This window comes from Sparus aurata, chromosome 18 (assembly GCF_900880675.1).
Source record: "Sparus aurata chromosome 18, fSpaAur1.1, whole genome shotgun sequence".
NCBI lineage: Eukaryota > Metazoa > Chordata > Actinopteri > Spariformes > Sparidae > Sparus > Sparus aurata.
This window is the reverse complement of record NC_044204.1, coordinates 35,135,451-35,163,144: the sequence shown is the minus strand read 5'-3', so window position 1 is coordinate 35,163,144 and position 27,694 is coordinate 35,135,451. Positions and strand designations below refer to the sequence as shown.

Sequence of the window (27,694 nt, the reverse complement as noted above, 5' to 3'; positions counted from 1 at the left end):
AGCAAGTCATGCAGAAAATCTTTTGACTGTGATGCAAATTATCATTCCTATGAATTTTTTCCTCCAGCCAGATGGGACACCTTGTGAATATGGCGAAGGTACAGAAAGTAGTATGAGGTTAAATTAAACCTCTGATGATGGGATAATGGATAGCGTTCGAGACACTAAGGACATTTTCATGTCCTCACTCAAAAAAAAAGTTAAAGTAAGAGTTTGATCCATCATTACTACTTACTTCTACTTCTTTGGCTTTTGAGTTTAAACTAGTTTCTTTCTTTTTTTTCTATCTATCTATCTATCTATCTATCTATCTATCTATCTATCTATCTATCTATCTATCTATCTATCTATCTATCTATCTATCTATCACAGGTGACATCACCTGTAATGTTTGTGTGAGCTGCAGGACCAACAATGATACTCTACCGCCCTCAAGTGGGAAGTTAAAGAAGTTACACACAGCCATGGCTTTACTACAGAGTATTCAGACAAATGTACATTATGTGGAGTAGTTTTAAGTCTAATCATTAATGATTAACAGTGATAAATGATTTAAACATTTGAAAACAGAATGTGAGATGATTTTGTATGAATTTAGAAAAGCTGTGGATTATTTTATCATGTATTTGCACTTGAACCAATACATTTGATCAATAACATTTCACACATACATCACATAAATGTAAAGAAATGAACTCAAAATGAACTTAATTTATTTCAGTGAAGAATGAATGAGTGAATGATTGAAGAGAAGGAAGTGATACACAAGTCTGCCTGTGCAGGCTGCCAAAATAAAATCTTTAGAAAAATGAAAGCATATTTATTCACATTAAGTTGTGCAATATTGTTAACAGTTGCATAATTTTTAAAAATAAATAAATTAATTAATTAAAAAAAAAACACGGTTGAGGAGAAAATCACCCTTTTTTTAATGGATGCTTTTATTGTCTATTTATTTCGTCTATTTCCGGATACAAGCAGTACGGCCTACCGCGCATGCGCAAAATTAAACTGTGTGGCGGGAATCATAATAAACAAACTTCCTAGTTAGCGAGTAAACACACTGCAGGTACGCACTTTTACTGACAGGTAGCTTTTAAAACCTGAGCTAGAGGATGGTCGAAGGTCCGGGATGCACTTTGAACGGAGAGAAAATCCGCGCAAAAGTCCAGAAAGGGCAGAAAGTGAAGGAGATCAGGGGAAGTTTGATAACTACGAAGGTTTGTCGTGTTGTGTCATGTTTTTATCTACGCGGGCACCAAAAACAAGCTAACGCTAACGTGTCTGTACAAAACAATACAACTAGCTAGTTTTAGCTAGCAGCTGCGTTTAGCTGCTGAATAATAATCAGTTTGTGTTTGTTTACAGAAAAGCAGCTCGGAGGGAAATGTCTTCCACAGCCTCAGTGGTTGTCCGTACACCGGGGTCGAAACTCTTGGGAAGGAGCTCTTCATGTACTTTGGTGCGAGAGCGTTGAGGTAATGTAGCCTGAACACACAGACACACACACTTCATTCAGTCACAGGGTCACTCCTGTAAAGCTTCCTGGGCTGTGGGCTTCAGCTTATGTGACCAGATATAAGCTACTGCAAGTACAACGCTTTATTTCTTAGTTATACATTGTATTTTAATCGCTTTTATTCATATTCATAGTCATATTTAAGTTACATGGGGTCATTCATATCCAATACCAACATGTATCCATACATAGGAAACATAGGACACACCTCTTCATATTACATCTTACTGCGTCTTTTATTTTATAAGAATATTTATTATGACAAGTTAAGCATTTACTTTCATCAGCTTCCATGTCATGTGGCCCAGTGAGTAGGACACATATAACACATCCCCTTATTTATTAGATTTTATATGAATATTCTGAGTTTTAATTGTGTTTGTGTCTTTTTCATAATTTTCCTGACAGTAAACAAACAAACATACCCATGTTGTGCCTCTCTAAACTGTAAAAACATGTTGTTCAGTTTGCTACAACCACTTTGTACCGCAGAATAATATAGTAATGAAAGTGGTACTTAATAGTGATACAGCTATATATAATATAGAATAAAAGAAGCAGTCACATTTTATTAAAAGGAGATTTGTCTTATTCTTTTCCCCATTTAGTAATACATTTCAGTGCTGGTTTGGAGTCACTGGGTCACATGACCTGGAAGTTATTGAAAAATCACTTAAGTAGTGAGATCTAATATGAAGAGTTGTGTCTTTTTTGTCTCATTTATTAATGTAATTTGGCAGAAATGTATTTTTGATACTCAAGTAGATTTAATTCAGTAACAAATAAGCTACTTTAAGACTTGTACTCAAATACTATTGGCATAGGTTGCTTTTACTTTAACACAATATTGTTACTTTTACTGAAGTATGACTTTTTGTTGCCTTCTCCAACACTGTGTGTGACTGTCTCTAAAGTCTGTGGAGCCACTGGTTTGTTTGTGCTGGCTGTCAAAATAAAATATGTAATAAGATATGATACAAATGTCTGCTTTGGCAAGAAAGCCACTACCTGTTAACAAGTTGAGCAACCATTTCTAAACACTTTTTCCCTAATTATGTGTACTTAATGTGTCAAATTTAATTAGATATATATATTTATTTTTTTTGTGGATTGCATTTGTTTGTTTGTATGTTGGTGGAACATGATGGAAACAAAACATCAGGGTTCATTTTGTTTTTCCATTCTTGATGATTGTGGCCTTTTTTTTCAAAGTCCTCCTTCTATACGTAGGTAGAAGTAGATGAGAAGCACACTTGCTGGAAACTTGAGAGAACATTGAGAGACTGGTTATGAACAAAATAACTAGAAAGGATCCAGTGGGTCAAATACTTTAGATGCTGATTAACCAGAAGCCTCTTAATCATAAATGAGAAAAGCAGCAAATCCTTAAATTTAACAACCTGGAACCAGCAAACAGGGTTCGTACGGGTGCTTGAAATCCTTGAAAGTGCTTGAATTTCAATGTTGTGTTTTCAAGGTCTGAAAAGTGCTTGGATTTTAGTTTAAGTGCTTGAAAGTGCTTGACATTATAACTCTGTGTATTTCAAAAAATTGGGATCAGACTGGATAATTAATTTCTGAAGTTTTTGCTATTATAAAATATAATTTTAGATGTTTACAGCATGATACAATGTACATAACTGTGATAAAAAGTGAAGAAAAAAAATCACAAGTATATATATATTCCCTTAGATACGTATTTCACCCCAGCAATAAGGTGCTGGAAAATCTTAAAAATGACCCTCAAAAGTGCTTGAAAAGTGCTTGAATTTGACCTTGAAAAAAGTGTAAGAACCCTGAGCAAATGTTTGACATTTATGCTTGAAAAGGACTGACACAGTTTTTGATTATTTGGATAGTTTGCAACTTATTTTTGTTGAATGAACTCATTGTTGCAGCTTCATATACTCTAAATGTAATGTGAATAATTTATCGAGTTATAGCTATAGTTAATAAATAAATCAGTCTTACAGCAAAGACTGAATGATTATTTTCTTTAATAATTAAAATGTATAGCTGCACTGGTGTGATTCAGCAGGTAGAAGTGAGAGCACTGTGAACCTGTGACGTTTCTTTTCCACAAGTTTCCCACCAGCAGCCACCTTTCTGTCCTTTTGCTGTCAAGTCTGATATAAACTCACACATGCTGTCCTCAACTTTTGTCTTCTCTCTCCATCATTCTTTTGTGCTCACATCCTTTTAGAGTGCACTTCGGTATGAATGGATCAATGCGTATAAACCCTGCTGAGAGGAAGGATAGGACCGGCTCCACACCGGTGCTGCAAATACACCTGACTAACGACATTGTGTGCTTCTTTGACAGCACAGTGGAAATAAGGTAACCGGGACACCGGCGTAGCCTAGATAGATTGAGGTGACAGAAGTTCACCTTGGGGTATGAGTCTCATTCAGTGAGTATGTCCTACATTGGGCCCTGTCTGAAGACGGTGGCTATTGTTGCATGAAAAACACAGTTGTGGCTCGACATTTGTCCTCTTCATTGACTGTAAGGCCCCGGTGAACTGCTCAGCTGCCAGACAGACATTTATTTCTAGTATCTGAAAATGTCACCTGTGCTGTCCTAGCTCATAGCAAACAACTGGAACAAAATGTATGTTAGAAAAAATTTGAAATATATAATCCTGTGAATGCACCAGTTGACCTTGTGGCAGCAGCTCTATATTTTCTGAATTCTTCCCGCACTTTAAAGCTGTCTGCTTGCAGGTTGACAGAGGACTGTGAGCAAAGGGTGAGGGCTAGTGAGAGTCTGGATGTATGCTCCCCCAAGTTCAGCTTCTCCCGCTCTGAGGAGGCAGTGAGGAGCCAGAGGAGCAGGATGCTCTGTGACGTTCTCCTAGACCAGGCCGTCATGCCGGGTGTCGGCAACATCATTAAAAACGAAGCCCTGTTCGACTCGGGCCTCCACCCAGCCGTGAAGGTATGGAAAAGATGATGGATTGTGTTCAGCAGAGGAACAAAAAAGAGGGTAAAAATGCAAGACAACTCTCAGAGAGAAAGTATAAGCCCTTGTATTATTGAGTGATGCATTGCAATGAGGAGGGTGAAACCGGGTAAAGACAAACAGGCGCATTGCGGCACAGATACGCTTCCCTCTCGGTGCAGTTTTGAAATGTTTTTTGTTATTTTTATGATGTTTTTTGTCTTTATTGAGAGTCAAATAGGGGTTTCCCTCTGATTTATAATATATTAGGCTCTGTATTGTATAACACACGACTCAGATACTTTATATTCCTGATGCTTCACATTTCTCTTATAATATTTTCACCGTTAGCTTAATATTTTTTTGCAAACTGTCGAATAACAAATGTGGTATTTAGAGTGACCTATTCACTGCCGGTAAGAGACACTTTTCAGCATGAATACTTCTATTACTCAGCTATTACAAGGGGCTCTGCTCTGCTCACCCTAGAAAGTATGAGATGGGGTATAAGAATATAGCACACTGGACCACGACATTAATCTAGGACTTTTGCCCCCTTCTTCTTCTGGGACTACTAAATCTTTATGAGCCTCTCCTCCATTATTGAGCCCCTAGGTGTCCTTAAAGAGCTACAAGTGGTTTGTGTTTGTGTGCTCTGGATCTGTTTTTTTTTTCACTTTTTGAGTCAGCGTCAGGTCCTTGCTTCCTGGGCTGCAAGTGTTGCGTATACACTATATATAATTTTTCTCCATTGCATCATTTTAAATCCAGTTTCTCATTCATGTCTGGTGTGTTTTTATTGTTTATTTGCTTGTATTATTGATTTTCTGACTGTGGAGCGCCGTTGGTCTCTGTTTTGAAATGAAGAGCTATACAAATAAGGTTTATTTTCTCTCTGGCTGTGAACTGTAACTAACGGTGCTGCTTTATTCTTAGGTTCAGCAGCTGACGGACAAGCAGATATACCACTTAGTGAAGATGACGCGGGATTTCACTCTCCTGTTTTACAAGGTAAGAATTTTGTACATGAATAGCAAAGAAAAAAAAGCATTTGAAATAGTGTTGTGGGTAATCCTAGAACTGTATTTGCTTGTCAAGACGGATACACATTTACTTGGAGGTATTTAGCTGACAACTCGTTACAGCTGAATTGCAACAACGGATTAATTCAAAATCCTGTTTTGCTGAAGAAGGAGAGCAAAAGTCGAAGCCTCACTGCCTAGGGAATAGACAAAAGCAAATATTCCTGTCATGCATACCAGACAAGTAAGGAAGTAAGTGAATGTTTTTTCCTGTTCTCTTTATCCGTGTCTCTTTATTCACTCTTGCCTGCCTTCCTCATCTCTATCAGTGTCGCAAATCTGGCTCTCCTCTCTACAAACATTACAAAGTCTACAAGCGTCCCCAGTGCGGCCAGTGCTTTCATGTCATCACAGTCTGTCGTCTTGGAGACAACGGCAGGATGACTTACTTCTGCGAGTGCTGTCAGAAGGGAGATCCCAGCGGGGTTGACATCAGGTAGAAATCCTCATAGACCTTTGGCACTTTGACTGAAAAGATACCGCCTTGCATTCGTTGTAAGGGCTGTTTGAAGTTTGGTCAGGGGTTTGCTGCAGAAATGTTTGATACTTCAGGTACTTGGAGCATTGTTGGACAGATAAAAGCAGGGTTCATATGGGTGCTGGAAATCCTTGAAAATGCTTTAATTTTAATGTGGTGTGCAAAAGGTTTAAAATGTGGTTTGGTTGTTGATCGCGATGCATTCACATAGATTTAACCGAACAGACAGCACTTCTGGATGAGTAAAACAAAGAAACTATGATGGAATGGCGGCAAAACGAAACACATGACCAGATGTTGATATATAGATGTTCGATTACTTACAAAGAACAGAACTTAATATTTTTTTCAATGTAATTATTGGTTGTAATTGTTCTACGAAACATTCTGTTGTAGAGAAGGACAACAAGTTCAAGTATCTTATCTTTAGATGGCTATACCATCGTCACAGTTGCCAGTATTCCCTAATTCTTTTAATTTAAAATGATACCCGGTTTGCTGTCTGCTGTCATATTTATGCCGAGCCCAGTTATATAGGAGACCAAGTGTACTTAGACTCAGGTGACACATTTTAAATCATGAAACATTGTTTTTGTTTTCCTTTAATTCATCAGCCGACTATAGAACACCATCACAAATCATAATATTGGTTGTTTATTGCACAATTACATCCGACTTAATGTGATTAAGTGAAATAATCATTTTGATGATACATCTATGTCTATAAATATGTAATTTACCAGCAATGTTAGCTGCTCGAAAAGCCTATAAATGCACGTTGAACATGCTTGAAAAGTGCTTCAGTTTGATAATGAAATGGTGAAGAGGTAGGAAGTAGAAGACTTAAAGAAAAAGGGGATGAATGCTGTATATCACAATTCTTCTGTGCTAATTCCAGATAATTATGGTTTGACTTGCATAACATTTAGTGTAATTGCTTTTTTGGATTAACAAGATGATGCTTAATTAATTACACCCAATGACATGTCTCAATGTAGGATACAATGTTTTTAGTAGGCTTTTGATTCTTCTTAATTAATGATATTAATTTAATAGTTTTAGCTCTTTATTGCCATATGCACAACAGTTACAGTGAAGCAGCATTTTGGCAGTGACATTATTAGTTCTCAAACTCCTTCCAACAACACTCAGACAATATGTTTTAACAGAAAATCACACAAGTAAAAATGAGAATTTAAGACATGATAATACCATGGTAAAGCTAGGTGCCATTTGTCAAAACCTACTCCTTGCAGGAAGTTCTAAAGCCTTTTAGATAAAATTTAGAGAGGCCATCTTTGCAGGCAGATGGGCTTGGCAGGGAGTGGGAAGTGTTATGGGGGGAAATTAATGCGCATATAAGGCTGTGTTTGCCAGACAGGGCACAGGCTCAACACCTCCTGGGTTGTGTTTGAGCAAAGCTTTGCGAGGGGTTAGAGCCTAAAGCCCTTACAACGTATTACACAGCTGATAAAGCAATCTGTGGGGAAAGTTTCCTGAAAGCTACTTTCCTCTTCCATGACTGTTGGCGTTGCAGATTTGCCTACTTGTCAAACACAGTTGAGCTTCATGTCAGAGCACTAACATGTATGCTTAGAGCAATTATATGAAACAAAGTGCCTTCTCGCATATCTTCACCCACTGCTTAAAAATTTAAAATATTTGTCCCGTTAAAGTATTTTTCCCTTCCTGCACTTTCTGTGATCTGGTTACAATTAAAGCTGCTGAATAATTTATATTTATTGCTCATTTTGCACTTTCAGTTCCAAGAAAGTAATTAAAGAAAATTATATTATGTATTCACACATTAAATTATTCTCAAAGCATTCCTCAGCTAAACGCCTGAACTGTCAAGTAATGAAATGATTTATGTCACGTCCCTCTGAAAGACTTTTTTCCCTTTAAATTTTCCGAAGAAAATTGAGCTTTGTATTTCGGAAATTCAGTTGTGTTTATTGTTTACAATATTCACGTTTGTTTCTATATGACCTGATAAAAACACATGACCCCTACTTTTGTATTTTATTGCTGTGATATTTCCCAAAATTCTCATCAATTCCGATGGAATGTTTCCACCTGGGATATTCTCAAATATTTGCAACCCCAAACACTAAGGGAACTTAATCTTTACACAGTTACATAATTTCTGCTTCAGTGCACAGGTTTTTATAAATTAGCACGCCTGTGTAGACAACAAAGGTTCATTAAGACCACTCTTGTGTTTCCTTTATTCAGTAAGCTCCCAGTCAGAAACAGCCTGATTGGCTGGGCCTACAAAGAGAAAACCAATGATAACGTGGCTAAGAAGGAGGAAGAAGACTGGGCCTGTCAGCTCTGCACACTCATCAACCAGCCAACAGCAAAAGCCTGTGATGCTTGCCTCACTCCAAGACCTGAGGGTGAGTGACATGTTTTTTACAGTCACTGACTTTAATGGGGCGTCAGAATGTCCTTGTTAGCCAGAGATAAAATAATAGGAGCTGTAGTTCTGCTGTTAAGCTGAACGAGCCCGTGTACGGTTCGCCATCAGTGCTTAAGTACTTCTGAGCAAGGCACAAAACAGCAAGCTGTCGAAGAGATACTGCAGTTAAACAGGCTGACTGAGTAGGTGTGTGTATGTGTTTGTGTTTTGTTGCACAAGTAATGAGCGTGTCTGTCAGTCAGCCATTATTCTCTGACTATTTTGAGCTGCATTATAGCAGCAGCGAACTGTGTTGAAAGAGATGTTCTTTTTATCTGTGCTGCAGCCAACAAACCACAGCTGAATGCTTTGCTATGCTTTATTTATATATTTTCTTTTATTTTCCAATATTGTGCTTCCAAATTTTGAATACTTTTATTTATGATTGAACAGCTAGATGAGAAGCACTTAAAACAACAGCGTGCCCGTGGTTCTTTTTATCCTGAGAGTTCTAAGAATTTGATAAATTGGCTAAATCATATGTCAACATCAGATGTTGGCATCGATTGCTGCGGTTTGTTTACGTAATGTTCTCAATCCAAACACACTGTGGACGGGAGAGGAACATATGGCTTCATTTATAGTTCCTGTAAAAATGTATTTTATATTTGAAATTAGTTCAGATTAATCTTCCATTTTTTCCTCTGTTAAAAAGTTTTTGGGGTGAGTTTTTTCCGCTCCGAATCAGAAGGTGTCTCACTCTGTACATATTTTAAAGTCCACTGAGGAAATGTGATTTGTGGTTTTAGGTGAAATAAATAAAACTGACTTGACGTGATCAGGGATGAAAAATTCTATTGAAATATTACAGAAATTGCACCATTCAAATGGCTGGAGCTGCATTTTTTAAATTTTTTTCGGATGAAGATAAAATGTGTCACAACATGCCATTAAAGAGTTTACGAAGCATTTTTGTCGCACATAAGGACAAAAATCTCCGGTGCACCGAAATGAAAAGGCGAACAGTGTGACAAATTAGTCTGCAGCCCTTCATTGTGCTTCTTCAGAGACGCTGCAGCCTGTTTGGTACAAACGGCAGCAAAAATCACAACATTAGTGAATATGAAACATTAAAATGACCATTCCTACAAAATATGATCATTCATCCCTAATATAATTTAATTAGTACTGATGTTATTGACCTTCAACAATCTTTTTCTGTTTGAGTCTAAAAGAAAAAATTGCCACTTTTTTAAAATGCCTTTTCTTAACACCACCTGAGTTTTATGATTTCCTCAATTATACAAAATGGGAATAAAACAGTTCGCTTGATTTACAAATGTACATCTGCATGTCTGAACTGACATGAGTGTGTTAGTAATGACAATAGTTGCTTTTTAAGATTAACTCTTCCTTTAAAAATGTAGGAAATGCCTAATGGACATTTATTTCTCCAGGGGACGTTTCCCAAGCACACTTGTTCTTTTTCAGTAATAACATGATTTGCATGTCTAGTTACACATTTACATCTTTTAATGTTGACCACTAAGCTGCTCCATCAAAACAGCTGGGGGTTAAGTGCCTTGCTCAAGGGTACCGCACGCTAATGGAAGAGTAATACTTACTCACAGCTCTCAGTTAATGACCCTGATTCCAGACACCGTAGTTCAACATTAAAGAAACATCTTATTTTCAAAGTTGTTTTATATGGGAGCTCATTTCACAGAATTTTGCACGAGGGCATCATCAGCACAACAGATTGTATGTCATTTTATTTGAAGACACAGCGCAGCAGTCTGGTGCTTACTGGTAAATTTTATGGCAAGCTCACCACTTAAAGCTAACAACAAGCTGCATTTTTATGAGGAGCAGCCAGGGCATCAGAACACGCTGCAGCTGCTTAACATGAAATGAGTTTTCTCTCTCTGGCTCCATCTCCACAGTCCACAAAGACGACATCAGCGCTGAAGCATCACCCTTCACCACTGATTTGATTAAATACCCCTGCACCGCTTTCAAGAAGCCACAAGAGGAGCTCAAAGTCAACTGGAGGTCTGCGTTCGGGACTTCCACCCTTGTTTTCTCCGACTTGAGCAAGAAGCCAAAGCCTGTAAACTCCCCGCTCTCCCCAGCCGACAGTCATTTGAATTCCTTGGCGGCAGAGCAAGGTTTATATAAATACAGCGTCTGCCAAGGGACAACAAGCCCCAATTATGCCTCTGGTGGCTGGCAGAGGCAAAGTGCCGAGCTCTCCAATAGGGAATCACTGGCCTCCTACAGTCACCCACAAAAGAAAATGAGAATTGATCACAGTCCCTTTCCCAGTAACAATGCTCAAAATGGAACCCCCAACTCACGGTGAGTGAATCTCTCGCTCGGCTATTCATGAATAAGTTTATAATAAGAGAAGTTTTTTGCAACTTCAGGGAGATAAGTGGGATAAGAAAAACATCTGACTGTGGAATTTTTAATGCAACATTGTTAAAAAAAGCTCAGATTGACAAATGGCGATAGTAGGACACCATGCAAATACCACAGTTACCAGAACACATCACCACACGGCTGAGGAGAGGTTGTTTGCTCTCTAATAAGGGTTGATGTGACAGGTATGCTTGTGTTTTACTTTCAATTTATTTTAAACTAATAAGACTGTTTCTTCACCTCTGTCAGTGCGAGCAAAATGGATGTGACAAGCCGCAGCTCCTTCATTTCTTCCAGTCCCAGTGCTCCATGTTGTGCATCCCATCGTCGTCCAGCAGTCCTCAGAGTGGTCCACAAGGACGGGGGGAATAAGGGACGACAGTTTTACTCCTGCTCTCTACCCAGAGAGACCAAGTGCGACTTCTTTGAGGTAAAGAACCCCTCTCATCTCTATTACATTGTTTAGTTTGAAAACAACTTAAACATGTTCTGGTTAAGTACAGACATGTTGTTGTTTTGGCATCAAATGTAAATGCTTGAAAATAAAAGTGCACGACTTGAGTTATTGAAAAAAACTTCTTTTGTTTGTCACAGTGGGCAGACTTGAATTTCCCCTTTTGTCACCATGGGAAACGCTGTTTAATGAGGACGGTGCTGAAACTTGGTCCTAACAATGGCCGGAATTTCTACACCTGCAGCTTTCAAAAGGGTAAACAGTGTGACTTTTTCCAGTGGGCAGATAATGGACCAGGGGTGTCCATCCTCCCTGGTTGTTAAAGTGTTTTCACAATGCATTACTTGGAAGTGAAACCCTGATGCAATTCCTATGTGTTCATGTATTTAAATGGATGTACATCAACCTGAAACATACATTTAAATGTCCGGTGTTTGGGGTTTAAAGGGATCTTCTGGTGGAAATAGAATACAGTATTTACAATGATGTTTTTCTTAGTTTAAAGCCACCTGAAAATAAGAATAGTCATGTTTTCTTCACCTTAGATTACATCTTTTATATCTGCGATGAGTCTGCCATTTTTCTACAGTGGCCCAATACCGACAAACCAAACACTCGCTCTGTTTACATGTGATATCACGCAATACTGCTGAAACAAAGACCCTTCTTTACTTTACTCCTGGATTATTTACACTGACCAAAACAAAGGTAGCATGATTGATCTCGTCCTCTGCTCAGAGGTTAAGGGGCCCCAAGAAACTGTTTGTCTATTTACATAAGAGTTTCGGTTGCTGCTCTTCATGTAGAGTTAATTGCTGACAGCTGTTTTTTTTTTTTATCATTACTATTATTATTTTTTTTAAATCTCCTGGGTTTGACTCACAGACATAACTTGTCATGGAGAATATCTGCCAGCATCTTGACTTTCAGATCATCACAAAAATACTGCAACTAATCAAATGTCTGTCTGCATTTTATCTGTATAAATAAATAAAAAAATTCACAAGAAAAATGTGTAAATGAAATATTTATTTCATTTTATTAATTAATCAAAACTAAAGTCATCATCATAAAGATACTGCGTGGAAGCCGTTTAATTCATTAACGTATAAAAAAGACGCAAACATTCACACACGGTTTAAAAGCAGTCGACAGATTTGAGGAGTGGCGTGTCCGACTCGGAGTTTGACACCATGTAGTGGAACTGGGAGAAGCCAGCGACTTTGTTACAAGCGGCACCTTCAAAGACAGGAAAAGCACAACATTACAAGTTAAACACGTCCAGTTTGCTACGATACAGCACTTAGAATTAAAATCACCTGTATGACTGAGAACCTTCATCAACAACATTTCACTGGTTTTACATGATTCCACTAATGGAAATCAGCTGACAGCGAGTAAATATGGATGCAAAACAATGCAGCGTTTGAAATACCTGAAAAATCCCATATGCCGAATGTTAAGTGAGGAACAAAATGCACTTTAATTGGTTTGTTAGACCCCGAAAAATACACACACTTCATTTCTAGTGACTAACAAAGAATGTAAACCTAAGTTTTGTACTCCACGGGGCTCCATGAGTCTTCTGAGGGAAGAAGGAGAAATGGCACTTAAGCTGCCACATGGTTGTCATGAGAAACAAGGCAATTACCTGTTGGAACAGATTGTGCCAGAGTTCCAGTGGAGACTAGATGTCAACCTCCAGATGAGAAGATAGTTTAATGCAACTTTAATGAAACTGGGGTCTTAAAACTCAACTGTTAAAATTATGAACAAAAAGTTGGCAAATTAACTTTTAAAATTGACATAAATCTTGAAACTATTAAACTTAGACATCTTAAGTGTGAGCTGTACACGCTGTGCTCTGGTCTCCTTGTGGGGAAAAAAAGACCTTTTTGAAAAACGTAGGAATGCAAATTTAAATATCAGTTACATCGAGTTGACTTATCCTTTTAAAGTCAAACATGCTCTCATGCTCAAGCAGGCTGTCTGAGAGCAATTGGGTAATTGCATATACATAATTGGTACTGGAAGTTTAGATTGCCTTGGTTAAACATTTTACATTAGGCTCCATTTTAAAGCCTCTTAATATTCCGATGATGACGGTTAAAAAAGAAGCAGGAAACTGTTGAGATGATGCTTATCAGCATCTCCGTGGATGTGTGTCAGGTGTGCGCTTTTGGCAGCACGGCCTGTAATTATGAACCTTAACACTCACCATAATGGCCTGTTGTGTTCGCACAGATGATGGCTCCAAAGAACTCTGAGTAATGCCGCTTGATTCTGGAAATGGCCGTCTTGCATGCTGCCGAGGGATCTGCCCCGGCCCTCATCAGCTCCACGGCCAAGTAGCTGTTGGCAGGATGCGGTACACATGAGGCGAGTTAACGAGTGTTGTCAGGGCCACCGGTGGTGATGATGATGATGGTATGTGTCTGCGATTATGGTGTGCGTTATTTAATGCAAACAAATCACAATGTCAAGAAACGGTTAGTCATTTCATTTAAAAAATCACATTTACTCCAACGCTCGCTCCGTGGTATGTAAGACGGGTCAGTGCGCTGACGGATTTACTATCACTGCAATGTAAACGCAGCATTGAAACTATGGATACGTTAAAATCAACATTTCTCCAACAGGTCTCATTACGTTCTGTTCATGAATACAGCTGCTTGAGTCGAGAGCTAACAACAAGCGTTAATAAGCTGCTTGCGTTTTTGAGCCACATGACGTTTTTTCTTCTGATAAGGACAGGCTCCAACATTTGTAAAGGGGGAAACCACTGCACGTTGTTAATGGGCTGGTAGGACATTTTCCAGCCATGTTAGTGGCTACAGAACTGGGAAAGCTCCAATGAGATGTTTACCAAAGTCTAACCAGACCGTAAAATTGCAAAATGTCCCTGAAAGAATACTTCTGAAAGGAGAAGTACCATGTTGGGAGCAGGCACAGTAGATGCATTTGGATGCATCTTAACACTTGGAACTTTTTATATTTTTGGACTGGCAATTACAGGACTATTCAAATACACAGGACAAATATAATTCTAGAAACAGCCCGGTGGTGGTGACCTTACATTTTGACAGGAGGAAGGCTTGTTATCACACATACCAGGTAAAATACCTGGACTGCAAGGAAAACTGGGCATGGAGAATGAATGATAAACACTCTCCAGTCCACTAGTAGCAAGGGTTTTTTTTTTTGAGAAATGCAGCCCCCTGTAGTTCAAGGAAGTGACTCAGAATACTATGATTGAATTGGCAGCCCTGAGGTGTGGTTGTGTGTGACTGTGAATGTAATGCTGAGTGCAACCTAAAAAAAAAAAAGAAGCAGAATGTGTACTCTCCCAACTATCCTGGATAAATAAATCTTACAAAAAAAAAAGAAGATGAAGGAAAAAAAAAGGCCTTCGGAGACTGCCATATTCTCGGCCTGGAAACAAACAGCAGCTGAAGTGAAATCTCTCCTCTTCTGTGGAGTGTACAAATGACAGTTTTGGGGCAATGTAGTCACGCCTCCGCTCTTTATAATGCTATTGTTGCACTCGCAGCGAGACGTACACAGCAGAAATTGGCTGTTTAAAAACTACACGTGTCACAGATGTCAATATTCTCTGAAAAACACTTCTTCTGTCAAGGAAAAAGCCGTGTAACAGTCCTATTATTCATAAAGGTGGCCAGGAAATAAACCCCCGTTAGTGTGCACGGAGGAGTTGGGATCCAGTCAAAATGTCTTGTTAAACTTTAAATGCAGCACTGTTAGAGAAGTTCTGATGGATGATTGTTTTTCAAAGGAAACTGTTTTCACATAAATGTTTAACTGAGAGGAGGAAACCAATATTTGCTCCCACTGAAACATAAACCCTCCTGCACATTACTTACATACTAACGCGGCTTCTTTTAGTATTTTGTTTTTTTTATCAGTCACATAACAAAGAAAGTGTAGGTGTGAAGATTACAGACATCATTTTTTTCATATCTTATTTGACGGCTTGGACTGAACTTTTCTTCCGTGCAGCACAGCACCAAGTGAGTCAAGGTAACAACACAGGAAAGGCATTTTTCAATTTAAAATGTTTTTGTAATAAAAGGAAGCCGGGTCAGGTACCTTGGCAGAAAGCGCATCATGACGTCTCCATCTCCTGTGGCGGCTGCACCACCAGCTGAGCTGTCTGCATAGGCCCCTGCTCCAATTATAGGAGAGTCCCCGACACGACTGCAGGACAGGAACACAGACCGATACTTCATGTGTATGAACTGTTTAATGGGAATGAGCGAACACCCCATTATATGTATCTGCTCAACCACTTAAAGAGACGCCGGGGAACTTTTAAGTGTTTATGAAACGGTCTCATAATTCCTCTGATGATTATAAATGACCTGTAACAGCAAACGAGACCATCAGTGAACAGACTGCGTTTTTATATAGTAATTATTAATGCCTGTACTCGGGTCAGATCACATATAAAATCTCAAATAAACACATCACCTCGTTGCGATCCATCATGTCGTCTCTAGCACGGGCTGGCAAATATCTTTTGAAAAGGGGCAAAAACTGAAAGTCCCTCGTTGTCGCTTTAAATGAATTATACAGGGTTCGTACACATTTTTCAAGGTCAAATTCAAGCACTTTTCAAGCACTTTTAAGGGTCATTTACAAAATTTTCCAGCACCTTATCGCTGGGATAAAATACATATCTACAAGAGTATATATACTCATGATTATTTTTTCACTTTTTATCACAATAATGTACATTGTATTATGCTGTAAACATCTAAAATGATGTTTCATGATAGCAAAAACTTTAGAAATTAAAGGAGAACACAAAGTTTTTTATCCAAAAAAAGGGAAGCCACTTGGCGTTCTTGAGGCACACTTGCACCGGGACAAAGAGAGACCTGAGATCACCCTGTAGTTTTCTTTTTTGTCATAAACTTTTATAAGCTTTTCGCTTATTTATCAAAGTTTATTAATATCAAACATGTCATCAGTCCAAATTGCATCAAGTCCCTCGTAGTCACTTTAAATGAATTATATCAGTATCTAAAAGGCAGGACCTCAACCGAAAGCAGGTGGTGCTTTGATAAGAAGTTGGTTGGAGCAATAAAAAGTTGTTAATTTAAAGGTGCAGTATGTAAGATTGGCCACCTGTAGCTGCCATTAGCTCGTTAGCTCAGCAACTAGCGGTCTTTCAGCTGACTGCCTGGAGTGGGGAATCGTTGCTGTTTACTAATTGAACCTTCACCTCTTTAGGTACAGTGTGACAACAGGCTAGCTGGTTAGCATGTTAACTTCAATAGATACCTCTGTAACACAATACAACATTATATTCTGTTATATTCTGAGCTTCAGATCAATGCGTCTGATCACAAGAGCAACAGAACTATTTACAGAACAAACTCGACTGAATAAACATCAGTCGGCGACCCGGAGAGGATTTCCTTTCATCACAAGCACATACTGACACATTTAACTCAGATCATGGCTGAATAAGTATTTTATTTATTGAATTGCATTTCTGGAGAATGTGAGTGAGGTGAGCCTTTTCAGTCGGAGCTCCCTAACTGCAGTTCACATCATCAGCATTTTTTAAACCCTCTCTCTAATCCTTTTAGGGGCCGAATCACTGTGACGTCGCGCTAACAACAACTGTCACTTCCGGGTAGAAAACCAGTCATTGATTTGCATCGTGGAAATATGTGAAATTGGCTTGTTTATTTGTGCTGTCATTTTCATCCATCACTGTAACATTTAAAGATGCGTAGTGAAACACAACGGTCAGACCGATCTGACGTTTCTGCACGTACTGTGATGCTTTGCTGCATCTTTGATATCTACACAACAGCTACATCTCTAACTAACAAGCCAGTTTGTTGTAAACTCAAGCTGTCATTTTCTTCCCGACAGGTAAAGTCTCCAACGTAACGATAGTGAAAGCTTTGTTATAAACAAGATATGACGGCAGCAAACACTTGAATTAGCATCCTCAGAGGAGACGAGCTGGTGTGAGACGCAGAGGTCCTCTAGTTATTGTAAACAAACACAGTGATTATTGTGATCTGTTACCGGGTTTTATCATTCTACTCTCGCCATGTTTTTAACTAAAAACCCGAATAATTTAGTATTTTTTATGTGCTGTTTTTCAACAGGACTGTTTTTATGTAATGTGTTTTCCCTTTTCTGTAAAACCACTCTGTAGCCTTGTTTAGAAAAGTGCAATGTAAATAAACATTATTATTATTATTATTATTATGTTTTCTTAGAATTTCTTGGCACACTATGTGCAGATAGATTTGCTCAGAAGTCACTTTTCAGTGTGGAATAAACGAGTTTCCATATCGGTCTTCAGAGAGCTGTGACCCTTCTCCTCCTCTTCCTCCTCCTCCTCCTCCTCCTCTTCTAATAATTTAGTGCTGATGAGACCACTCTTATACTCTTTCCTTTCTGGGAACTAATCTGTTATACAATCCTTCCATTTATATAGTTCTGACCCATGCAATCATCGCTAAAAGCTGAGGTTAGTGATCTAAGGATTAAAGCTTATTCGAGTGTTGCCAAAAAAAAAAAAAGAAATCACATTACATACTCATTTCAGTTGAGTCCTCAACCCTGCTGTTTAACTCTGAAACTGATCAAGCATGGCAAAAAATCCCTAAACCGAAATCTTCAGCATTTAGCACAGTAATTGTTGTTTATTATTAAGGAGCTCTCGTGAAAGCGCCCGTATTTTACTTATTAAAACAGTCAATACAAAAAGCCTGGAGTGTTTTGTGGAACACGTGTTCCCAGAGAGCCAAGAAAAAAAAACATTTTTACACACTTTGGATTCTGTATAATCTACGTACCCCGGGACTTTGTGGGTCATTCCATTGGTGGATGTGCCAGCAGCCACGTGACCATCTCGATCAAGAGCGATCATCCCTGGTGCAAAAACAAAAGAAGTCGTGTTGAATCATCAGGAAATCGTGGTCGCTAAAGAAGCAAAGTCGTTTCCTTCATGTGAGGTCACTCTCACACTGCTGAAGGTATTCAGAGCAGAACATTAACTTCCTCCCATCCACAGGCTCATAAGTCTAGTTCAGACCACATTAAAAAGAGGAAGGGTGAAACACTAATCATTTTTTTTTTGTTGGTTTGATCTTTTTAGACGGGAACAAAAAATTAAAAAGCTCAAAGCTCAACCTTGGCCTGCTAACCTCGACTCCAGAGTCTGTCTAATGTTCCTTTAGGGCACGTTATGCTGCTAAAATCTCTCTCATACTGCCGTCTAGTTTCAATGAAGTGTTTAAATACTAAACTGTATGAAGATGCCTGAGGATATTTGACTTCACATTCGGTACTAACAGATAAAACCAACCTATGGTGTCGTGGGAGCGCGTGTTGGCATGCTGTGGCCTCTTGTGCTGTTTCAGTGCCGCCCTGGGTTTGTACGGTCCGCAGGACTTGGAAGGATCTGGAAAGACATTCTTTTGACAGGGAAGAAAACATCATCACTGTTTGCGTAACACCATTCACCTTGGACTTAATTCTTGTTAAATGATACAAAGACTTGCAGGCAGGTGCTGTGATGTTGATGAAGTGAAACTATCGTTGTCACCTAATGGTTTGGAACCTATTAAAGGTGGGGTCAGGGTTGGGCAGTTCTTCAGGAGGACTATTGATTGTTGAGTGTCAATAGCAGGTCGTCTGATGTATTAGGTCAGAATTGAGGCCAAACACTGACCCAAAGTGCTGGTACCTGACCAACTGGGAATGAGACGATGGAATATCTTCCTCCAGCATTGTCGTCACTGTCTTTGAGCAACAGCAAAAATCTTGTTTCCACTAACTAAACCATCTCAGTTTAAATTCCTGCTGCAGCCAAAATGTGTCCCGTAGACGTCGTACATCATATTTTACTGAGGCCGACAACCTGCTGTACTTAGTGTCTAGTGTAGTTTGACAAAAGGTTTCCCTGTCTCTTTACCTCAAGGCGTCGTCTCTGCTCTCATGAGTGACTCAGTTTAGCAGCTCGACCTGACGGAAGGTGTGAAAAGTTCATTCTGCTCGTTTGATGTTAAAGTGGAATTCTGCCTCAAAATGTCAGATCCAGAGTTCAAGTGAACAGCTACAAAACTTGGACTTTGAGCCGGGAAAGGTAAATGTTGAGCGGAGTGTGTGGAGTCTGGATCAGCATTTCTACAAGACGTCATGCCATCAATAAACCAAAGTTAGGATCAACTAGTGAAAGTGCCTGTGCATTATTCATAATGCAAAGTCTGTTGTGCTCCGTTTCATGAAGGTGAGGCTTAAACCCTTGAAAACATTCTCTTTAGGTATGAAAAATGCACGTGCTCGGGTTGTTTCTCCTGTGACCTCAGCAACAATCTGGGATTTTTAACAAAAGACTGCCAAATGGATTATTCAATTTGTGGAAGTATCAAATTCCCACATGTACGCAGGCCAAAGCTTTGTTCTGTCAGAATTTACCGCTAAATGTTTTCTTTGCCTCGTAAACAAAACTCAGACATTCGGCTGAATAGTTCAAGATTTTGGGGGGAAACTTGGGTGATAGAAGTGGTCAGTTGTGTCTCTTCTACAGTGGAGACGACCTCGAACGAGACACTTCGCTCCTTAATTTCGTAATAAAGCTGCCCCGTGTGTAAATTATATAAATTCAATCAATAAGACGCTGCAGACTCTCTCTGGAACAATAACACCTGATGTGATTGAACAGAATAAATCTTATTCGGGGGATTTTGAGGCGTTATTGAGGAACTGAGCAGGTAAGTTTGAAAGAAAAGTAACAAACCAGCACTTTAGGGCTTCACCTCTTCCTCAGATTCTGACTTTCTGTGAACTACTTTGGTATGCCCGTCAATTCCCCTGCTTAATATCAATCTTTCAGAGGCAGCACGCCTGTAGCCAACACAAGTGAGTAAAACACACACACTCAAATACACACACACACCCACCTTTCGATAATTAGGTTGGCAGTTGCCCTTCAGCCACTCTGAGAAAATATTCATAGATTTGTTGGTAGTCAGGTCTTCTGCGACGAAGCCCATGTTTTCAGCAAACACAGAGGCTATAAAAGAGAGAAGTAATACTTTCAGGTCAAGTTACACATTCCGGGCCACGCCGACCTTGGTTTTGAAGAAAACAAAGGGTCACAAACAAAGGAGGCACTGGAGGCAATCTCATCTCATTTAGCGTGGTAGCTTTGGCGTGGTGAGGGAGGACAAGTCTTACATTGGTTCCGTTTAGAACCGCGGTGACCTTATTGTCCCCGTAAGAATGACGCTTCAATGCGTATTTGATTTGATGAATTGAATTTCACCGAGGAAGGAATAAAAGATGTTTTTCTCGGAATTTCTTGACATATCAGCAAAATGGTTTGACTCAAAAAGTTTGAGTGGAATGAAAAGTTTGGCATTGAGTTTCCTTTAAATGACTTGTGAGAGCCTCCTCCTCCTCCTCTTCCTCCTCCTCCTCCTCCTCCACTCGTTCACTGCAGTCTTGATTTCTGAGCACTTATCCGTTTTAAAATCCTTCCATTTATGTTCATGGCATTACATGTAGCTCTGACCCGTGCAATCATCGCTAACTGCTGTTAGTGATTTGGAGATTAAAGCTTATTCAAGTGTGGCCAAAAAAACAAAAAAAAAAACCCACATTATATAAGTGCCTGAAATGCTTTGGCCCTGATGTGACAGGAGCCTGTTGAAGGTAACTTATGCAAACTCAAATATCAAAGTGTCTCATACATAATTTATTCCTTTTTTTTCTTTTTCTCAAACTGTTCAACAGCATTAAAAAATAACTTTGACAAAAAGTCCGAGGTCACTGTTCAGCAGCAGGTGATTTACTGCACGCTGTCTGAATAATGATTTTTTTTTTTTTACAGATATTTTTTTATTTTGTGGACGTTGATCCACACGTACCGGACTCTCCTGCTAGCATTGTGTGGTCGGTGTGCTCCATCACAGCTCTCGCTACTCCGATGGCATTCTTGATTCTTCTCAGGTCTGCAACTGCACCCGCCTCCATCGTATCCCTGACCGCAGAGAAGACGCAGAAAATAAACATTATTTCTGCTGTACTGCACAAAAGTGACTGGAGACACACACCGAGGTCCCGCTCCCATATTACTATATTATTTTGCATGAAACAAAAGTGGAATGAGGGCACAATGGGAAATCTGTGGGGGTGAGAATTGAAGATGGGATTTTCAAAATGTAATATGTGTTAATTGTATGCTCTCTATATGCAACAGTACGTACTTTGAAGGAAAGCTGCAGTACGTACTAAAAGTAGGAAAAAGAAGAGATTTGGAACCACTTTCCTAGAAATAGAGTCACAGTGGTCCACTGATGTGCAAAGAAACATGTCAGTATGGATGTCAGCAATGCAGCCTTCAAACTTTTAAGAAAAATCGTGTTCCAACGTTTTGAGAGGAGCGAATGCATTTTGAATGTGAACATCACTTGTTTGTTTACAAGACAAATTCCACAGGGAGCCTTTAAAGAGGCAGTAATCTGTCTCAGAACCGGTGCCGGTGACAAACTGGAGCAGCAGCAGCGGCACATCTGTGACGCTGCCTCCACCCTCCCACCCCCTCGTCTCCTTGATAAATAGTTGGCCGGCGAATAACTGGAATAGTTTCCATACCGTAGATGTTCAGAGAATCAGACAAAGGAAATTAGGAAAACAGTGCCATTTTGCTCTGAAGCAGTGTTTCTGTGTATCGTGGTTGAGGTTAGCTAATTATCACAATGAGTCATGTCCTGAAAGAGCAACTGGAGCTAATATTAACATCCCCAAAGTCTGTTTTTATGAATGAGCTAATTATACGAAAAAAATAGAATCCCTCTCTGCAGCTCTAAAGCATTACGTTCGGTTTTCTTGGAGTGAAGTGTGTCAGAGCGAAGACGACCCAAATCTGCTTTTTGAGGCTCCTGTTTGTGATGATGATGTAATGAGTTGCATCACAGCGAGAGATGATTTCTAATATTTATCCACCACAACAAACTGAAATCAACAGAAGTTTCGTAGAGTTGAGTCAAATTCTCCCAGACGCCGTATCAAAAATTGAACATTTCACTTTTAAGACTTTTTAAAGAGCTGGTATTTATTTGCCGGGTTGTTCTGCTGGATGGCGTTTAACTGTACAGATGTTTCCAGTCCTGCTCAGTCAAAATGTGGCGCTGGTGGCTATTGTTTCTCATGCAGCTATATTGGATACTGTGTGGGAGACTATCTTCTCCCCACAATGTATTCATGACTATAGAACCAAAAAAAGTCAATCTTCCTGCAAAATGGATGAAGGCACATCGTGTACAGGGTAATAACAAACAGCTCGCTGCTCGTCTTTTGTCTGTTAACACGAGCTGACATTTGCCTCCCACAATAACTTAACGTTCCTTCATTGGATTTAATAACAGGCGAGCTTTCAGATCCTAATGAGCGTCTTAATTAGTGCTTTATTAAAAGAAATCTGTCTGAAAAGGTCAATCACTTATAGCTGTAGATGGTAAAGACGCAAAGACCTCGCGAGCACTGACTGTAAGACGAGCTGCGCACTATGTTGACAGCAGCAGGTGCCTAATTAGATTGGTCAAGATGTAGGTCAGTTAATGAAATATAAGTCGCTGCTGATTTTCGCAAACATTTCTACATTTATTTATAGCCGTTTCTTGCTTATATTGTCTGTAGTTTGAGAGATTCAGAACGAGAGCATTGCTGGAGTTCCAAGCTTTTGCCAAAAAGTGCTAAATTGTAAGATTTGCCTGAATAAAACCGGCTGGTTCTGTCGCACACAGCTGCTTTCTCGGTCCAAACATGGCAGCCGACACAAATTATTTTAAACACATATATTTTCCCAGTTTCCAGAATTCACAGCCTTATTGTGCATCATCACAACGAATTTTTACCATGTCGTTTCATATTTTTACTGAGAATAAAAACACAGTTTATGTCCATGGTTTACCCATTCATGATCATGGCATCCAGCGTGGTCTCTCCGGACTCATCTGGGCTCCCGCCATAGCCGACGCTGCCATCACACTGCTCCATTTCACAACGAGCACAGCCCATCTGCACCGCATCCAACACCGAGCCGCCGGACTGCAGGGTGCTCCACGCTACAGTACAACACAAAACACAGTGAGACATCCCGTATATACGATATACCACCAAACAGAGCCAGGATAGGAGGTGGACCCCCTCCGACAAACAATGATGGTTTTCATCTCTTCTTGGCAGTGCCAATCTAGATTTGACAAAAACACAGTCAGACTCGCACAATTCAGCTGGGAAAGAAAGTTCTTGTTCCGAGGAAACTTTACTGCAACAGAAATGATGACTAAATGATAAACAAATCATAAATATTTCAGTTGGGGCGAGTTGGAAGAGTTGAGGTCTCTCACAGCTGTAGACCAGGATGTGGACGGTAGTCTAGTGGTCCAGAGGTGGATACTGCTGTATCACCCGTCAGACAGCAGCTGGGTGAGCGGGCTGTGGATCGGGTGGCTGTTGTGTTTTACAATTGTTTGGTTTCCTGGCAGAAACCTCATTTCACCCACATCCCTGATGGTCAGTGGATGGTAACCAAAGATGTTCTGAGCGGATTTAATCACCCACTCCAGAGACTTCCTGTCCTGGACTGTGCAGGACACGCTGTTTCCAGTCAGAATGTTTCTGTTGCTCTGCTGTGAACACTGACAAGAACTTTAGCCTTCCTAAAGGTCGAATTTAAAAGAAATGCTGACGCTGTGGGATTTGTAGTTTGGGTCGGGGCCAGGGTGGAGCTGTGAGGCCCTAAAACGTTTCAGGGAGCTGTGAGTTTAAATAATGTTAAATATGGAGTGTAAATTATAATTAAATCTATTTGTCCAATTTACATATCTGGGTCAGACGAGCTGAGGGTCCAGATGATGCATGTGATGACCAGTACAATGAATGTTCCTATTAAGCAGAGGAAGCAGTTGGACGCTGATCCCCGAGTGCCCATGGGGGATCAAACACCAACTGGTCGCACCGTCACCAGCTTGCCACTAAATTCTCAGACCACTGCACAGTGTTCAGCAGGAGGACACAGCACACATTCCTCCTCCTATCATTTATGATTTATCCATCTTAAAAAAAAAAAAAAAATGCTGTTACCCTGCCATCTTCAGTAAAGTGCTCATATCTCCAGATATGATTTTTTATTTTTATTTTTTAAATATCAGACTCAGCATGGCAATCTCTCTCAGTTAGAACATGCAGCAGAATGGAGGAGGAGATTAGCCCGCCATTGTCAGCTGCTTCTGTAAGCCCCCACAGGAAAAGAGATCTGCATGGGCGGATCAATAGCAGCGGCTCACAGACTCCACTTTTAAATATCTACCCTCAGAACACATAGCCGGGTACATTTTTCATTTTCATATCCACCTGAAGGAACAGGGGTGATGTACATCTGATGAATGAAAGGGTATCCATCATCACATGGCGAGGTGGTTTTTAAGGAAAATTTAATCACCTGTGGGTTTGACGTGTTGCTTGAGATGTTTTGAACACCACTTCTATCATTTTTTTTTTCTAGAGAGAGAGCGAGAGAGAGCGTACACCTGCTGGAAATCCTCCTGACGGATAAGTCAAAAGCAATGCTGAAATATTTTCAGTTTCAATTTGAACATGTCCAATGTATCATCCTGAAGGAAATCAAATAGAGCGGAGGCACACCTGGCACCGGCAGTTAGGTTCTGCCCGTTTCCTCTCCACATCGACGGCTCCCATCTTACACGCTCGTACATTTAAGCTGTAGCAGAGTCACCAGTATACAGCAGAAAAAAAATTTTATAATAGTGTGAGGGGGGAAATCCTGAAAATACTGGTTATAGAGCCTGGCAGGGATTCACAGCAGACACACACTCAGTCACCTCAGATGATGAGAAATCGGTCATGACGTTTAATCTCACAGTCTTCAACAAATGTTAAAATTACACAGAAGTAAACATCTGCTGAGTGTTTTTTTTTCAGGAATTGATTAATTGTTCGGTCGACATGATGACAGAACTCGTGACAGTTTCCTAAAAAACAGAAACATGGTTGAGATAAATCACCTGTGAGAAGCTCAAACTAAGGAACGGCTGACATATTTAAATGGTAAATGAGTGAAATAACGAATCGATCATCAAAACAGTCGCCAATTAATTTCCTGCTCAAAATTAGAATTCTATTCAGGGATGCAATGAGAAAAAAAAAAAACTGCTGCTCAGCAACCAACAGAAGTTGAAGACATGCGGCTGATATCTACATAAATGAGAGTTGATGCATCTGAGATGATTTCCCAGAATATTAACTTATATCAGCCTGTCGACAGGACGACAGACGAGCTCCGACTGCTGCCTCTCTCTCCACAGTTCCTGCTCAGCCTCCGATGTTTCTCTGTAAGCTGTATTGTACTTGGTGTGTTTACAACCATAATAAAAATGGCTTGAACAAAGTATCTGCTGCCTGACTGTGAGGCTCAATGAGCAGCACTGTGACAATTCTTTTCCAGCGTACAAACATCTTTAGTTTGATACTTTTTGAGGCCATTACAGATAAAATATACAGTTTTTAGAGTGAAACATCGATAAAGGTTCTGTGCAGTTCATCTTCGACCAAACTACAGCTGTCATATTCAGATAAAAGGGGGACGTATAAAGGGAGAGAGCGCTGCAGAGTGTAGAGAACAGATCAGTCCTGTGAACGATGAAACGGCTCAAACACACAAACAACATGTTAAAACATTTAAAAAACAAATAACCAATTTAAACAAATGTTTCTTTTTCTGGCCGTGATGGAATTTAACGAGGTACATTTGCTTGATTTCTTTGCTTGAGTACAAATTGAACATACTTCAGTCGAGTGTTTCCATTTCATTCAGCTCATACTTGTACTCTATTACATTTGTCTGACAGCTCTAGTTACTAGTTACCATCATTCCTGTCCACTAAAAACGTGTCTCCAATTTCTAGAATTTTATAAAGTTAATTTATCCAATAAACTGAAAGATTAAGATTTTCTTAATCCGTCTGTTTCTGCTTCTTTAGTTTAATAAGTTACTGTATTAAAATGATGATTATCATTCTGTGAATATTTGATTATCAAGGGCACTGAATTCTACCGTGTTAGTAGAATTCATACTTTTATTCCTTGTTTATATAAAAACATTTACAGTTTCATAACTGAACCGTGTATTTACCTTAATCAACTCTTATTCTATGTTTGTATGTTTATAATAATAATATACATTATTATTATTATTATACATCTGGATATTTTTCTGAGATGGTTATCTTATATTTCTGTTACATGTTATCTTATCTTACTGGTCACGAAGTCGTTTCTCTCAGGGAGTTGACTTTGACTTTGACTTTGTGGATTATCTGACAGGATAATGAGGCTGTAGACGTGATGATCTTATAAAATATGATGTATTGCTGCAGACTGAACTACTCAACAACATATAAAAGCGTTCAAATGAGCTGGACCTCAAACATCTGGAGCAGAAAAGTGCAACGTGCACATGAATGCAGCCGTGATATTAATCCCTGTGTGTTAATAGTAAAACAATGACAGAGAACGTGTTTTTTTCTGACTGTAGCTACTTTTTAATACTTTGAGTGAATGTTGCTGACACACTTTTAGTTGAGGAGGTTTTGCAGCAGTGGAGGAGGTGAGTGAACGCTCTGCTGTCATCATGTGAGTCTGCAGTCTCAGTGTCACGTGACTGAAACCTCAGAAACAACTCTGTGTTTACAACCAGAAACTGAGCTCATGTCCTCATAATGTCTGTCATATCATAAAACTATTATATATAATAAAAAATAGCAAATTAATAATAAATCAAACTTTGGTTAGTAGTGTTTTCACTTTTAAGAAGTAATGATATGCTTTATAAACCGTTTCTTAGCAACTGTTTATAAGAAAGCTGCAATTAATATTCATAAATACTGTGTAGTTCATCTATGAACATGATTTGACCATTAGAGAGTCACAGCTGATGTGTTTGCAGGACCTCAGTGTGTCTGAAGTTCTGGTTCCGGTCCTGGTTCTGAGTTCTGGAGGTCTCACCTGCAGCTGTCGCATTCTTGAACGGCCACGTGTTGATAACGAGCGGCAGTGACGAGTGTCCGAGTGGGAGCAGGATCCACAAAGTAGAAACCAGGAGCGACACGAACATGTTGTTCAGGCGTCACGCTGCACCGACATCACAACACAACAACAACACAACGACAACACAACAACACGACGACACAGCGACGCGTCACCACCGGGAACACGTGGTTAAAACTCCAGGAGCCTCCGGACACAGCAGGCTGTCGGATCTAATGTTTACAAAGTTAACTCTCTGTAGAGAAGTGAAACACTTTGCTTCAATGGAACGTT

General features: G+C 39.6%; 2 protein-coding genes across 2 annotated transcripts; one reads left to right on the top strand and one right to left on the bottom strand.

The window, feature by feature from the left end:
• The first annotated feature begins 1,016 nt into the window (after positions 1 to 1,016).
• On the top strand, positions 1,017 to 12,308 carry neil3 (nei-like DNA glycosylase 3). The gene is made up of 10 exons (XM_030397091.1): positions 1,017 to 1,220; positions 1,369 to 1,478; positions 3,723 to 3,857; positions 4,244 to 4,457; positions 5,397 to 5,471; positions 5,812 to 5,978; positions 8,256 to 8,419; positions 10,365 to 10,779; positions 11,092 to 11,272; positions 11,437 to 12,308. Exons 1-10 carry the CDS (start codon positions 1,116 to 1,118, stop codon positions 11,617 to 11,619), a joined length of 1,749 nt encoding a protein of 582 aa, XP_030252951.1. The 5' UTR covers positions 1,017 to 1,115; the 3' UTR covers positions 11,620 to 12,308.
• On the bottom strand, positions 12,306 to 27,694 carry aga (aspartylglucosaminidase). Its single transcript, XM_030397092.1, has 9 exons — positions 27,380 to 27,694; positions 23,265 to 23,418; positions 21,220 to 21,332; positions 20,251 to 20,363; positions 18,654 to 18,762; positions 18,142 to 18,217; positions 15,404 to 15,511; positions 13,515 to 13,648; positions 12,306 to 12,535 (listed from the first exon to the last, which is right to left on the bottom strand). Exons 1-9 carry the CDS (start codon positions 27,486 to 27,488, stop codon positions 12,435 to 12,437), a joined length of 1,017 nt encoding a protein of 338 aa, XP_030252952.1. The 5' UTR covers positions 27,489 to 27,694; the 3' UTR covers positions 12,306 to 12,434.

What these genes read in the sequence shown, in the direction of transcription:
- neil3 (XM_030397091.1), top strand. Translation starts at nt 1,116, where the DNA reads ATGGTCGAAGGTCCGGGATGCACTTTGAACGGAGAGAAAATCCGCGCA. An exon ending in TTTGGTGCGAGAGCGTTGAG is followed by an intron (nt 1,479 to 3,722) that starts GTAATGTAGCCT and finishes ACATCCTTTTAG; the next exon opens with AGTGCACTTCGGTATGAATG. An exon ending in CCAAGTGCGACTTCTTTGAG is followed by an intron (nt 11,273 to 11,436) that starts GTAAAGAACCCC and finishes TGTTTGTCACAG; the next exon opens with TGGGCAGACTTGAATTTCCC.
- aga (XM_030397092.1), bottom strand. Translation starts at nt 27,488, where the DNA reads ATGTTCGTGTCGCTCCTGGTTTCTACTTTGTGGATCCTGCTCCCACTC. An exon ending in GATGCCATGATCATGAATGG is followed by an intron (nt 21,333 to 23,264) that starts GTAAACCATGGA and finishes CTCTGCGGTCAG; the next exon opens with GGATACGATGGAGGCGGGTG. An exon ending in GCCAACCTAATTATCGAAAG is followed by an intron (nt 18,763 to 20,250) that starts GTGGGTGTGTGT and finishes CCCTGTCAAAAG; the next exon opens with AATGTCTTTCCAGATCCTTC.